At 34.6% G+C, this 14762-nt stretch overlaps 2 protein-coding genes across 4 annotated transcripts in view; both read left to right on the top strand.

Moving 5' to 3' along the window:
- Positions 1 to 4591, top strand: part of skor2 (SKI family transcriptional corepressor 2) — a 33945-nt gene extending 29354 nt beyond the window's left edge. For all 3 annotated transcript variants that reach the window (XM_062032243.1, XM_062032244.1, XM_062032242.1), the window contains exons 6-9: positions 658 to 756; positions 835 to 902; positions 1218 to 1282; positions 4468 to 4591. In XM_062032243.1, coding sequence (XP_061888227.1) covers positions 658 to 756; positions 835 to 902; positions 1218 to 1274 — 224 coding nt within the window. In that variant the 3' untranslated portion in view covers positions 1275 to 1282; positions 4468 to 4591. The remainder of the gene's footprint in view (positions 1 to 657; positions 757 to 834; positions 903 to 1217; positions 1283 to 4467) is intronic.
- Positions 4592 to 7336: 2745 nt separating this feature from the next.
- Positions 7337 to 12665, top strand: ier3ip1 (immediate early response 3 interacting protein 1). Its single transcript, XM_062031726.1, has 3 exons — positions 7337 to 7477; positions 11847 to 11948; positions 12406 to 12665. The coding sequence occupies exons 1-3, from the start codon at positions 7387 to 7389 to the stop codon at positions 12459 to 12461; spliced, it is 249 nt and encodes an 82-aa protein (XP_061887710.1). The 5' UTR covers positions 7337 to 7386; the 3' UTR covers positions 12462 to 12665.
- The last annotated feature ends 2097 nt before the right edge of the window (positions 12666 to 14762 follow it).

Here is a 14762-nt window from a genome sequence, read left to right as displayed (position 1 = left end):
TATATATATATATATATATATATATATATGTCGAGATAATGGCACTAGCCTTTACTTCATTTAAGAATATTTTTCAACATATTGAGCAAAAAGGTCTCATACTTGTTTTTTCTACCAAGAAAAGTGCACTTGTTATTAGTGAGAATATACTTATTTTAAGCTATTTTTGGGTTCATTGAGGTTAGCTCATTTTACTTGTTTTGGAAAGTCTTGTTCTATTGGCAGATAATTTTGCTTAGTTCAAATAAAATACCCTTCATTTTTGTATTTTTTTTCCCTTGTTTTTGAACACTGACTTTTTGCAGTGTAGTGGTCAATTGTACGGAATATGTACTGTACTATGCAATCTACTTGTAAAAGTTTCAATCAATCAAAGCTAGAAGCAAGTCGTTATAAATGTCCAATTTAATCTAAAAATGTTGAATTTTGACAATGTTGAGTTTGCGCTTGCTTACAGGAAGTTGCTCTTTGTGTTGCCCAATGTGTGTTTGTCATTGTTGTGTCTGCACTTGTGTTGTAGTTTGTGTACTTTCTAGACTGCTGCCATTTATTTCACTCTTAGCTGCACGGGCCACAAAATATGGGCGTTTGAGACCCTCGATTTACAATATCTAGCATTTTAGTGATCATTTTGCTTTTTGTCTTTGCTTCCTCCAGAGGAGCTCCAGAAGGTTTTGTTGGAGCAAATTGACTTCCGGAGGAGACTGGAGCAAGAGTTTCATGCTCTGAAGGGCACTTCCCCATTTCCTGTCTTCCGTGAGTTCTTTTCTTTCTTCACATTATTGATTTATTTGTTACACTTTTCACATTTGTCTTTTTGTCTGATCCTTGTAGATACTTTCCAAGACCAGATGAAGAGAGAGCTGGCCTACAGGGAAGAGATGGTGCAGCAGTTGCAGATGGTAAGAGAAGAATAAGATGACTTTGAAATGAAGCAATGCTGCCATTGTGGGTCAGTAATAAAGACTGGACTGTTATTTGTGCGTCCACATGAAACACACAATTCTGTTGTTGCTTATTTGTGCGTCCACATGAAACACACAATTGCTGCTAGTTTGTCTTTCACGGGTGACAAGTTCCTGTGCAGCGTCTGAATCCATCATCACAGCAGCTGACTGACACACACCATTTGTCCTGTCACTTGCTGCACACCCTCGTGTGCACACCATCATGTACTGTCTATTATTATTAATAACTTCTGTTGTTGTCTTCTTCAGATTCCATATGCAAACATCATTAGAAAAGACAAGATCAGCTCGCATCTTAATAAGTAGCCCAAAAGGTGAGTGCTTTTTTTTATGAATGTCATACTTTAAGTAATTATTATCCTACATTTTAATCCATACAATGATCGTAATACACCTTTTTTTTACTTTAGTAATATTTTCACAATTTGTAATCATTGCATGTATAATTGATATTTGTATGTATATATATATATATATATATATATATATATATATATATATATATATATATATATATATATATATATATATATATATATATATATACAATGATTAAACATTTTGAAAAATATTACTAAAATAAAAAAAGGTGTATTATATATTTAATACACCTTTTTTTTAACTTTAGTAATATTTTCACAATTTGTAATCATTGCATGTATGTATGTATATATATATAATATATATATATATATATATATATATATATACACATACAATGATTAAAAATTTTGAAAAATATTACTAAAATAAAAAAAGGTGTATTATATATGTAATACACCTTTTTTTAACTTTAGTAATATTTTCACAATTTGTAATCATTGTATGTATATATATATATATATATATATATATATATATATATATATATATATATATATATATATATATATATATATATATATATACACATACAATGATTAAAAATTTTGAAAAATATTACTAAAATCAAAAAAGGTGTATTATATATGTAATACACCTTTTTTAACTTTAGTAATATTTTCACAATTTGTAATCATTGTATGTATATATATATATATATATATATATATATATATATATATATATATATATATATATATATATATATATATATATATATATATATACACATACAATGATTAAAAATTTTGAAAAATATTACTAAAATAAAAAAAGGTGTATTATATATGTAATACATCTTTTTTTTTTACTTTAGTAATATTTTCACAATTTGTAATCATTGTATGTATAATATATATATATATACATACAATGATTACAAATTTTGAAAAATATTACTAAAATAAAAAAAGGTGTATTATATATAGGGACGGCGTGGCGAAGTTGGTAGAGTGGCTGTGCCAGCAATCGGAGTGTTGCTGGTTACTGGGGTTCAATTCCCACCTTCTACCTTCCTAGTCACGTCCGTTGTGTCCTTGGGCAAGACACTTCACCCTTTGCCTCTGATGGCTGCTGGTTAGCGCCTTGCATGGCAGCTCCCGCCATCAGTGTGTGAATGTGTGTGTGAATGGGTAAATGTGGAAATATTGTCAAAGCGCTTTGAGTACCTTGAAGGTAGAAAAGCGCTATACAAGTACAACCCATTTATCATTTATCATTTATATATAATACACCTTTTTTTTATTTTAGTAATATTTTTCAAAATTTTTAATCATTGTATGTATGTATATATATATATATATATATATATATATATATATATATATATATATATATATATATATATATATATACATACAATGATTAAACATTTTGAAAAATATTACTAAAATAAAAAAAGGTGTATTATATATTTAATACACCTTTTTTTAACTTTAGTAATATTTTCACAATTTGTAATCATTGCATGTATGTATGTATATATATATATATATATATATATATATATATATATATATATATATATACAATGATTAAAAATTTTGAAAAATATTACTAAAATAAAAAAAGGTGTATTATATATGTAATACACCTTTTTTTAACTTTAGTAATATTTTCACAATTTGTAATCATTGTATGTATATATATATATATATATATATATATATATATATATATATATATATATATATATATATATACACATACAATGATTAAAAATTTTGAAAAATATTACTAAAATAAAAAAAGGTGTATTATATATGTAATACATCTTTTTTTTTACTTTAGTAATATTTTCACAATTTGTAATCATTGTATGTATAATATATATATATATATACATACAATGATTACAAATTTTGAAAAATATTACTAAAATAAAAAAAGGTGTATTATATATGTAATACACCTTTTTTTAACTTTAGTAATATTTTCACAATTTGTAATCATTGTATATATATATATATATATATATATATATATATATATATATATATATATATATATATACATACAATGATTCAAAATTTTGAAAATATTACTAAAATAAAAAAGGTGTATTATATATGTATTACGCCTTTTTTTTACTTTAGTAATATTTTCACAATTTTTTATCATTGTATGTATAATATATATATATATATATATATATATATATATATATATATATATATATATATATATATATATATATACAATGATTAAAAATTGTGAAAATATTACTAAAATAAAAAAGGTGTATTACAGGCATTATATATATATAAATATTTATTTTTTTTGCAAATCATGAGAAGTTTATTTTCCCAAAGATGGTAATATATTTCCAAATTGCCTTTATTTAATTTGCCATTACTTCTTAATTCACATAAATTTAATTTAATGAGTTAAAGGGTGTCATATATTTTTTTATTATTGTTAAATATGTATAATCTGTACTGTTAAACTGATCACACAAAATGGTTGATTATATGACCGAAATAAACGTATTTCATTCAAATAAACTTATTTCATTTATACACTGATTTCATTCATTATATTTGTGTCTATATTTTTCTTAAAAGTTTAACTTCCCAAATAAATAATTTTTTCTTTTTTTTTGCTCTTTTTTTTAAAATTATTTGCATAAATAAAATGTAATGAGTTAAAGGAGGGGTGTCATATGTTTTTAATTATTTTTGGTTTATAATATTTTTTACTTCACAAAGAATTTCATATTATTATTAAAACATTTTTTTGTTATTATTTTGGCCTTGATTTTTTTTATTCAAATAAAGACAATATAATGAGTTAAAGCAGGGGTGTCAAACAGGTTTTCATTGAGGGCCACATCACAGCTGCTTGTAACAGTAAATAAATATATATGATAAATATTAGTGATATTATTACACAATTGCCTATGCATTTGATTATTATACTTTTCACGTACAAGTTGATGGCTAACTTGCCTAACATACAATTAGGTATTTATTTTTATTTTAACCAACATTCTTTGGATGTATGATAATATAATATACAGGTAATATAACAATTGAAAAGACAATTGCATGACCATTTTCTCAAAAGAGTGAGAAAGATGAGACATTTTATTGATGTACATTTTTTTTTGTCTTCACAGGCTATTTCATCAAAGAAGATCCCACAATAATACCCATAAAAAAGATGCCCCACAATAAATGAGAAGAATGCAGACATGTCTCAGGAGTTCCTGCACAGTCTGGTTACTTTACCAAAAAAAAGACATCAGGTGGAAATCACCAGTAAGACTTTGCTGGACCACAATCCCAAAAATCCACAGCCCTCCATGAACTGTCCACTGAAGTTGAACTACCTGAGAAGTTCTCCATCCATCTTCTTCTGCTGGTCGCGGGTGCAGCAGCCTAAGCAGAGAAGCCCTGCAGACTTCCCTCTCCCCAGCCACTTGGTCCAGCTCCTCCCGAGACCTCCCCAGGCCAGCTGGGAGACAAAGTCTCCCCAACATGTCCTGGGTCCTCCCCGTGGACCTCGACCGCTCGTTTTGTAAACAGATGGAAAGTCTTGACTTTTTCCATCATGGGGCCTGCTGTGCTGTAAATACAACACGATGCTATATTATAGTTGCTGTTCTTGCTGTTTTTGTAGCTGTGATAATAAGAGAAAACATATCAACCTTTATTTACTGTGAATATGTTCACCCTCAACACAGAAGGAATGTTACCTCTATTATTTGTCATCCACCATCTCTTCTTATTTGCTGCATTTTCAGTTTGTAAAAACATATCTTCAAAGACTCACTTTCATTTAAAGGTGATGATCTTTGAGGTTTATCACAGTTGTATATATTATAGAAACTGTAAAATATATCCACAAAAGTGTACATATTGTCTCGAGCGAGAAATAATCCTGTCTAAATGTGTTTTGTTGGTCTGACCATGAATTATTATTTATTATTCTTATTATAAATGCTGTCAAACTGATAAAGAAAATGAAAAATATTGCCTCATCTTGTTTATAATGGATAAAGTTGTCATTTACTGAGAAAATAAGTTATTATAAATTGCAGATGTATTTAAAAAGCATATGTTCTTGTTAGCTACAATTCACTGTGTGTGTAAATTAAAAGCCTATTCATGACGCTGGGATGGTCTTCTGATTGAGCAAATGTTTAATAAATACTATAAACGTAACAGTAAAATGTCGTCAGGTAAAAGTATTTGTTTTGGTCATTTATTACGTGAAATAAGATGTTTTACGTTAAGTGTGGGGGATTTACGGCGCTCCTGGGTTGCGCGACACATAGACATGTTGACGCAGCAGCATTGGTGTGACACGAGAAATTGGGCCGCCATCTTGAAGTGGTGACGAGGAGCCGGTGAGCAGCCTAAACTGACAGTTGACAGGTAGAAAACAAAGATGCTAAACTGACAGTTGACGGGTAGAAAACAAAGATGCTAAACTGACAGTTGACAGGTAGAAAACAAAGATGCTAAACTGACAGTTGACAGGTAGAAAACAAAGATGCTAAACTGACAGTTGACAGGTAGAAAACAAAGATGCTAAAGTGACAGTTGACAGGTAGAAAGCAAAGATGCTAAACTGACAGTTGACAGGTAGAAAACAAAGATGCTAAACTGACAGTTGACAGGTAGAAAGCAAAGATGCTAAACTGACAGTTGACAGGTAGAAAGCAAAGATGCTAAACTGACAGTTGACAGGTAGAAAGCAAAGATGCTAAACTGACAGTTGACAGGTAGAAAACAAAGATGCTAAACTGACAATTGACAGGTAGAAAACAAAGATGCTAAACTGACAGTTGACAGGTAGGAAACAAAGATGCTAAACTGACAGTTGACAGGTAGAAAACAAAGATGCTAATTTGACAGTTGACAGGTAGAAAACAAAGATGCTAAACTGACAGTTGACAGGTAGAAAACAAAGATGCTAAACTGACAGTTGACAGGTAGAAAACAAAGATGCTAAACTGACAGTTGACAGGTAGAAAACAAAGATGCTAAAGAATATTAGCACAGAGTTGAGAAGGAGCAAATATCTTCAATAATACTGAAATCGTAGCTGCTAGCAAACAAGAGTATGACCATAATAGAATTGCTTGTCAATGAAATTAAATTACATTTGAAAATGTCATACGTGAAAAACATAAAGTTGAAATAAATGATTGTGACAACTAAAACAAAATTCCCCAGCTGCCACTGATTATGATTCTCATTTTAGGCAAAGTATAAGACAATACTTTCTTAACAGTATAATTGTAACCAGGAATAAGTCTTCAAGTAACAATATTCAAATACTAACATTGTTGGGTAAGACAGAATTTGCTTTTATTCTGAATCCAGTGAAACAGATTGGTGGTTTTAGCTGATATAAAGACTTTCAGGTGTTTATATATATTTATGTTGAAGTATTTGGCAGACACTTTTATCCAAAGCGACATACATCAAAAATAAATATCAAACAATCAGTGTAAACATGATCATTAAAGGGAAGAATGTAATAGAAAATATCAATACAAAGTGTTAAGACAGAATAAACTCTCAACAGAGATACAGTCTATAAGAAAATAGATATCTAATGTATTCATACATTGTTTATGTAGCATGTATATATAACCTCATCATATTGTTTCTTCAAATTAAAAATAGCTGACCGGTTTTTTCCCCCCTTCTCTGGGATTATATTCCCAGTTTTGATCTGGTCACTTATAGCATATAAGAAAATATTCTTATATTACTGTTAAGCAAACTATGAATAATAAAACATGTGTCCTTTATCATAGCTACACGTATGACAAAAAAGCGCGTGAAAATCAGTGGTATTCAGTGAGGTAACATGAATTAGAGTTCATTGCTCCTGCCAAATGAATTGCACTGAGTGGAGCGGATCACCACTCCAAGATGGCGGCCCCGCGTCTCGTCAGCGCCAGTAGGCAGTAGCGCTCCATGCTGCGTACGTACCCTCAGAACATGTCTGTGGCGCGACATCTTCTGCTCATTTACGGCCACGGCATCCGGGGTACAAAGACGAAGAAGAAGTTGCCAGCATGGCGTTTACTCTTTATTCTCTCATTCAAACTGCTATTCTCTGCTTTAACGCCGTCGCCGTGTTGCACGAAGAAAGGTTTCTCAGCAAAAGTAAGTAGCATTTGCTATTTAAATAACACGGAATGTACATTTAAATGGGATATCGGTACTGACTTGGAGGTAGCTTAAAAGGCACACATAAGCATGTGTGTAAGAGGGAAACATCAAAGGACATTAAAGACATTAATAGATGATGCAATACATACAGCTACAAAAGTAAAACAAAAAAAGCATATACACTGTGGTGGCCTCTCGGGTGTTCCAAACTAATTGTCTAGTCATAGTAACCAAAACTTGAAAATGATTATGTCTAGGTTACACCTACTAATGATGAAAAATTATATTTATCTACGATTAATTTTGAGTTAACTATGGACATACTGCGACTAAATATTCGTTTGACAGTTTGAGTATTAAAGGCCTACTGAAATGAATTTTTTTTATTTAAACGGGGATAGCAGATCTATTCTATGTGTCCTACTTGATCATTTTGCGATATTGCCATATTTTTGCTGAAAGGATTTAGTATAGAACAACGACGATAAAGATTGCAACTTTTGGTATCTGATAAAAAAAAGGCTTGCCCCTACCGGAAGTAGCGTGACGTAGTCAGTTGAACATATACGCAAAGTTCCCTATTGTTTACAATGATGGCCGCATGAAGTGAGAGAGATTCGGACCGAGAAAGCGACAATTTCCCCATTAATTTGAGCGAGGATGAAAGATTTGTGGATGAGGAAAGTGCAAGTGAAGGACTAGTGGGGAGTTGAAGCGATTCAGATAGGGAAGATGCTGTGAGAGCCGGGGGTGACCTGATATTCAGCTGGGAATGACTACAACAGTAAATAAACACAAGACATATATATACTCTATTAGCCACAACACAACCAGGCTTATATTTAATATGCCACAAATTAATCCTGCATAAAAACACCTGCGTGTTTGTTATGCTAGCTCCTAGCTCCTCTGCTAGCTCCTAGCTCCATAGAACACGCCAATACAATTCAAACACCTGATCAACACACACAATCACTCAGCCCAAAAGACCGTTCACCTAACCCAAGGTTCATAAAGCTTATATATTTTAAAAAAAGTTACGTACGTAACAAGGCCACCGGCCTTGATAATATTCCCTCCAGATTCCTCAGGGACTCTGCCTCCATCATTGCCCCGATCATCACGCACATAATAAACCTATCAATTACACAAGGCCAAGTACCAAAAGATTTTAAGATAGCAAGAGTAACTCCCCTCTTTAAAAAAGGAAGCAAATTGGAACCTGGCAACTACCGACCTGTTTCTATTCTCAGCTCCATTTCGAAAGTAATGGAGAAAATAGTTTATGAACAGGTCGATAGTTACCTTGCCACTAATAAACTCATGTACAAATTCCAATCCGGCTTCAGAACTAACCACTCCACTGACACATGCCTTCTCTATCTGACCGACCACATCAAACATGAGGTGGACGCGGGCAAATACTGCGGCATGGTCATGCTGGACCTTCAGAAGGCCTTTGACACCGTTAACCACGCTATACTGTTGGATAAGCTCAGAGCAATCGGTTTTAACAAAACCTCTTGGAGCTGGATGCAGTCTTACTTGGAGGGGAGGGAGCAGGTGGTAGAGGTGAACGGCACCGTGTCCCCCCCCCTCTCGGTGAACTGTGGAGTCCCCCAAGGCAGTATATTGGGACCTTTACTGTTCCTAATATACATAAACGACATGTCATCGGCATGTGACTGTGAATTGTTTTTGTTTGCGGATGACTCTGCCCTGCTGGTATCCGGCAGGGACAAGTCACTGGTGGAGAAAATCCTCAGTGCTGAGCTCTGTAGAACCTGCACCTGGCTCGCTGACAACAAGCTATCCATCCACTTGGGTAAAACAGAATCCATCCTGTTTGGGTCCCACATCAAACTTAAGAGAGTCAATCACTTCACCATAAAAGTAGGTGACAGTGTCATCACCAGGAAAGATGAGGTCACCTACCTAGGTTCCATTCTAGAGGCTAACCTTTCCTGTGATAAAATGGCAACCAAGGTAATCAAAAAGGTTAACCAACGAACGAGATTTCTCTACAGAATTTCCTCTCTGGTCAACAAAAGCACCTTGAGGATTCTGGCGGGAACTCTCGTTCAACCCTTTTTCGATTACGCATGTACCTCCTGGTACCCTAGCACCTCCAAAACCCTCAAATCTAAACTCCAAACATCTCAGAACAAGCTAGTCAGGTTACTTCTAGACCTCCACCCCAGATCACACCTCACTCCTACCCACTTCTCTAAAGTGGGCTGGCTCAAGGTGGAGGACAGAGTTAAACAACTTGCACTGAGCCTAGTCTATAAAATCCGCTACACCTCCCTGATACCGAAGTACATGTCAAACTACTTCCTTAACGTAAATGACCGCCATAACCACAACACCAGGGGGTGCTCCACTAACCACGTTAAACCCAGATTCCGAACTAACAAAGGTCTTAAGTCATTCTCTTTCTATGCCACATCAATGTGGAATGCGCTCCCAACAGGTATAAAAGAAAGGGCATCTCTATCCTCCTTCAAAACCGCTATAAAAGTTCACCTCCAGGCAGCTACAAACCTAAACTAACACCCTCCCCGGATTGCTAATAATCAAATGTAAACAATCAAATGCAGATTCTTTTTCTTATGCCTTCTGATCTCTCTCTCTCTCTCTCTCTCTCTCTCTCTCTCTCTCTCTCTCTCTATGTCCACTACTTGATGTCCATATCCCCACCCCCCCTCCACACTCCTGATTGTAAATAATGTAAATAATTCAATGTGATTATCTTGTGTGATGACTGTATTATGATGATAGTATATATGATAGTATATATCTGTATCATGAATCAATTTAAGTGGACCCCGACTTAAACAAGTTGAAAAACTTATTCGGGTGTTACCATTTAGTGGTCAATTGTACGGAATATGTACTTCACTGTGCAACCTACTAATAAAAGTCTCAATCAATCAATCAAAACGTGACGCGCACATACGGTCAAGCTATCAAATGTTTAGCAGCCAAGGCTGCATACTCACGGTACCTGGTATTCAGCTGGGAATGACTAAAACAGTAAATAAACACAAGACATATATTTACTCTATTAGCCACAACACAACCAGGCTTATATTTAATATGCCACAAATTAATCCTGCATAAAAACACCTACGTCTTTGTTATGCTAACTCCTAGCTCCTATGCTAGCTCCTAGCTCCATAGAACACGCCAATACAATTCAAACACCTGATCAACACACACAATCACTCAGCCCAAAAGACCGTTCACCTAACCCAAGGTTCATAAAGCTTATATATTTTAAAAAAGTTACGTACATACGCAAAAAAAAGTTGCGCACATACGGTCAAGCGATCAAATTTTTAGAAGCCAAAGCTGCATACTCACAGTAGCACGTCTGCGTCTTTGTCATCCAAATCAAAGTAATCCTGGTAAGAGTCTGTGTTGTCCCAGTTCTCTACAGGCGTCTGTGTATCGAAGTCAAAAGTCTCTGTTATCCGAGTTCTTCCATCTTGACTGCATCTTTCGGGAATCTAAACAAAGAAGCGCCAGCTGTGTACTGTTGTTGCTGACTACGTTCGAAAAATACGTCCATTTCGCACCGACAACTTTCTTCTTTGCTTGCTCAGCTTCCTTCTCCATAATGCAATGAACATGATTGCAACAGATTCACGAACACAGATGTCCAGAATACTGTGGAATTATGAAATGAAAACAGAGCTTTTTCGTATTGGCTTCAATGTGGAAGGCATACCCGTGTTCCCCGGTCTACGTCACGCGCATACGTCATCCTCAGAGGCGTTTCGAACCGGAAGTTTAGCGGCAAATTTAAAATGTCATTTTATAAGTTAACCCGGCCGTATTGACATGTGTTATAATGTTAAGATTTCATCATTGATATATAAACTATCAGACTGCGTGGTCGCTAGTAGTGGCTTTCAGTAGGCCTTTAATACACAAAAAAAATGGTTTGCTTAAAGTATTTGTCCTGTGATTTATTCTGATTATCATCATGCTATATTGCCCATTGCCCTAAACTCTGCACTTACCTGAACACTCACCACTTTATTACTTGCTTACCTCTGATAAAGATCTACTGTGCAATATGTTTTTTTTTACATTTTATTATGTTTTTACATTTTAAATTGTTTTATTATTGTTGTTGTCTTAAGACTATTTTATGTAGGTTTGTTTTAAAAGCACTGAGCTGGATTGCTGTCCAATTTTGTTGTTTCCACACAATGACAATAAAGGGATTCTGATCTTAAGAGTGTAAAATCGCAAAGATCCAAGTAAATTTACTGTACTTGGTATCGCATCGATACCAACATGTGTAGTATCATCCACCTCTGAAGCGGACTTAATGTTCTTTGTTTGTCTGCAGTCGCATCAGGTGTGGACCACGGAGTGTCGGGTTTTGGAGATGACCCAGGAGTCAAAGTCCAAGTCCTCAATCTCATCCGCTCCATCAGAACTGTCATGCGAGGTTGAGTTCCATACAACTTGTTTTTTTTTTTTTTTTAGTCACTTTATATCCTCTTGACACCCAGAAATATTATTCAATAATTGTCTTGGGTGGAAAAAAATATAAACGACTTTTTCCTGTGGGACAAAAGAACTGAATAATGATGTCAGCCATCATCTTTTCTACTGTTTTGTTCAAAAGAAAGATAAAAAGTTAAACGTTTATTTTGTAGTAAGTCTAATGTCCACCACAGAGGACATTGAACATTTGTAGTTTTTTAATCTGTATATTAAATTTGAGTTTTCCAAACCACCTCAAGATATAATAAAAAATATATATATATTTGCATTTTATGTTCTTGTGTTTGATTGGACAAAACATTATTGAAAAGTGTTTGTGGAAAGGCTGTGAAAAACATGACTCTAAGGAGGATAAGCACGTTAACTATCACCTCATTTTGCTTTCTTTGTGTTTCTAGTGCCTCTTATCATCGTCAACTCAGCCTCCATCGTCCTGCTCTTACTTTTTGGGTGACGAGCAAGCATCAAAGACAAACTGTGGAGCCAAGGAAACATCTCCCTTACACACACACACACACACACACTGACTTTGTAAGGTCAAAGTGTTGTCTCACATTTTCAAAATCCTTCCAGTTTGAGCAGAATCTTTTTTTTGCTATTACAATGTTTCTTGTTATGGCACAATAATAAATAATAGATTTTATTTGTAAAAAAAAAAGCACTTTACATTGAGTAAACAACCTCAAAGTGCAACAGTGTATTAAAAAATAAATATAATTTTTAAAAAAATAGAACAGCCAAATAGCTCGAACAAGTATGCATATATCTAAAAAAAAAGGCTTTTTTAAAAAGACGGGTTTTTAAGCCATTTTTAAAAGCATCCACAGTCTGTGGTGCCCTCAGGTGGTCAGGGAGAGCGTTCCACAGACTTGGAGCGGCGGAGCAGAAAGCCCGGTCTCCCACAAGTACATTTGTACCTCCACAAATACATTTGGACTGCCTGTGTACGTAGCTTGTCGTTACATCTCCACACAGTAGATGGCGTTGTAACTCTTCTTCTTAACACACCTGGGGCCGTACTTATCAAGCTTCTTAGAATTACTCCTAAGAAGTCTGCTAAGAGTTTACTTAAGAGTAAATAAATTCTTCGCTGAAAGCTGCACTTAAAAGTTAGTTATCAAGCGTCTTACTCACACTTTCAGCCAAGTGTAGGACTGAATCTTAAGTGTCACACTCAGAGCTGAATTACGACATTACTATGTGCCGTAAATGGAATTTTAGGTGACGTCATTTCTGTGTCCATAGAAATGACCAATCACGGAAGGGAATCCGTTGTCTAAGAATAAAGAAATATCTTGGAAATATTTAAGTGGACAATGGGAGTGTATATTTTGACAATAAACTGCAAAATAATACAAAACAAACTAGTCCCCGCCGGCACTCACGCTACCGCTCCCTCTCTTCTCTCGCCCACACACTCACTGGCGTCACTCACCTCACGGCCACACACATACGCTACAGTCATAACATTTTCTTTCCAATTCATTAATTTGGCAACTAATTTGAAACTGGTGTGGGTGGCTCTATATATACTAGCCCACTGCAGCCACATGCAGAAATCAACATGGAATCGAAAAGTATTAAATCTGTGACAAAAATAATACCCGCTCTGTCTAAACAATACCGTTTGATCAGCTGCTCGTCATCAAACAAATCCAGAACATCGTTCCGCTCCCTGAATGTTCGCGCACGTCTCTCTCGCCTCAGTGCCATCCCCTGCTGGCAACTCCTAACCACTTAAGACACCTCTGAAGGTCTCTTAAATATCGTGGAGAGTAGGAGTGATTCTTAGACTTAAGAACGTTGATAAAAAGCTTTTATTCTTAAGTTGGAGAGTAGGACTACATTTCGCAAATTCTCAGGACTTAAGTGTAAAATGGCACTCTAAGAAGCTTGATAAGTACGGCCCCTGGTCCTTACGGGCTACCTGGTGCCCGCGGGCACCGCGTTGGTGACCCCTGCTCTAATTTGTATGTACTGTATGTCGTAAATTGTACTGTCAGTATTTAAAAAAATAAAAATAATGTATTTAAAATGTTTAACAGCAGTATTGAAATGTTCAGTCATTATCGAGGCAGCTTCTCAAAGAATTGTGCCAAACTTGAGGAAAACATGTTTATATTATCTCCGAGTTGTTTATCTCCCAATAAATGGCATTTCAAACTTTTTAATATCATAATCCTTTGTGTGTCCAGCAGAAAAGTCCCCCCCCAAAAAAAATGTTTTCTCCCCTGTTGTAAATATTTGATCTCTGCGCTGACCCCCTGCTGCTCCCCCATAGGAATAATCCCTCATGCCAGGAATCATAACAGCAATTCCTGCCTCGCTGATTGCAACACATATTTGTACTAGCACTTACTCCAAATATGTGGCTGTGCTGGAGTTGCAAGCATATGTTTTCATCCTAGAGATATTCCCAGTGAAAGTCACTTTAATCTGTGATTAGGCTGAATGGACTTTTGGCTGTGAGCCATTTATTTGTGCACATTTGCCATTTTTGCTTCATATCTTAAACAATTACATGATAGGTTCATTTTTTAGCGTGTTTACATGTCCGGAAAGGAGCAGGAAAAAGCAATGTGTTTAATTCCACCGCTGATATTGTGTTCAGTTCCTGTTTTAATCATGTTCTTATATATTTGGATGGAATTGTGTGTAAAAGTAGAATTATTAGATAGAAGATATTGTATCAGGGATGAACAAACAGACTATATGATGCATAATACCTTATTAAATTAAATGAATGGCTTAAGGA

This window comes from Entelurus aequoreus, linkage group LG21, assembly GCF_033978785.1.
Source record: "Entelurus aequoreus isolate RoL-2023_Sb linkage group LG21, RoL_Eaeq_v1.1, whole genome shotgun sequence".
NCBI classification, from domain to species: Eukaryota; Metazoa; Chordata; class Actinopteri; order Syngnathiformes; family Syngnathidae; genus Entelurus; species Entelurus aequoreus.
This window is presented reverse-complemented; position numbering and strand designations above follow the sequence as displayed.

Bases quoted from the DNA above. Each gene is read 5' to 3' on its own strand.
- ier3ip1 (XM_062031726.1), top strand. From the start codon at position 7,387: ATGGCGTTTACTCTTTATTCTCTCATTCAAACTGCTATTCTCTGCTTT. The intron at 7,478-11,846 runs GTAAGTAGCATT...GTTTGTCTGCAG, and splicing joins AGAAAGGTTTCTCAGCAAAA to TCGCATCAGGTGTGGACCAC. The intron at 11,949-12,405 runs GTTGAGTTCCAT...TTGTGTTTCTAG, and splicing joins CATCAGAACTGTCATGCGAG to TGCCTCTTATCATCGTCAAC.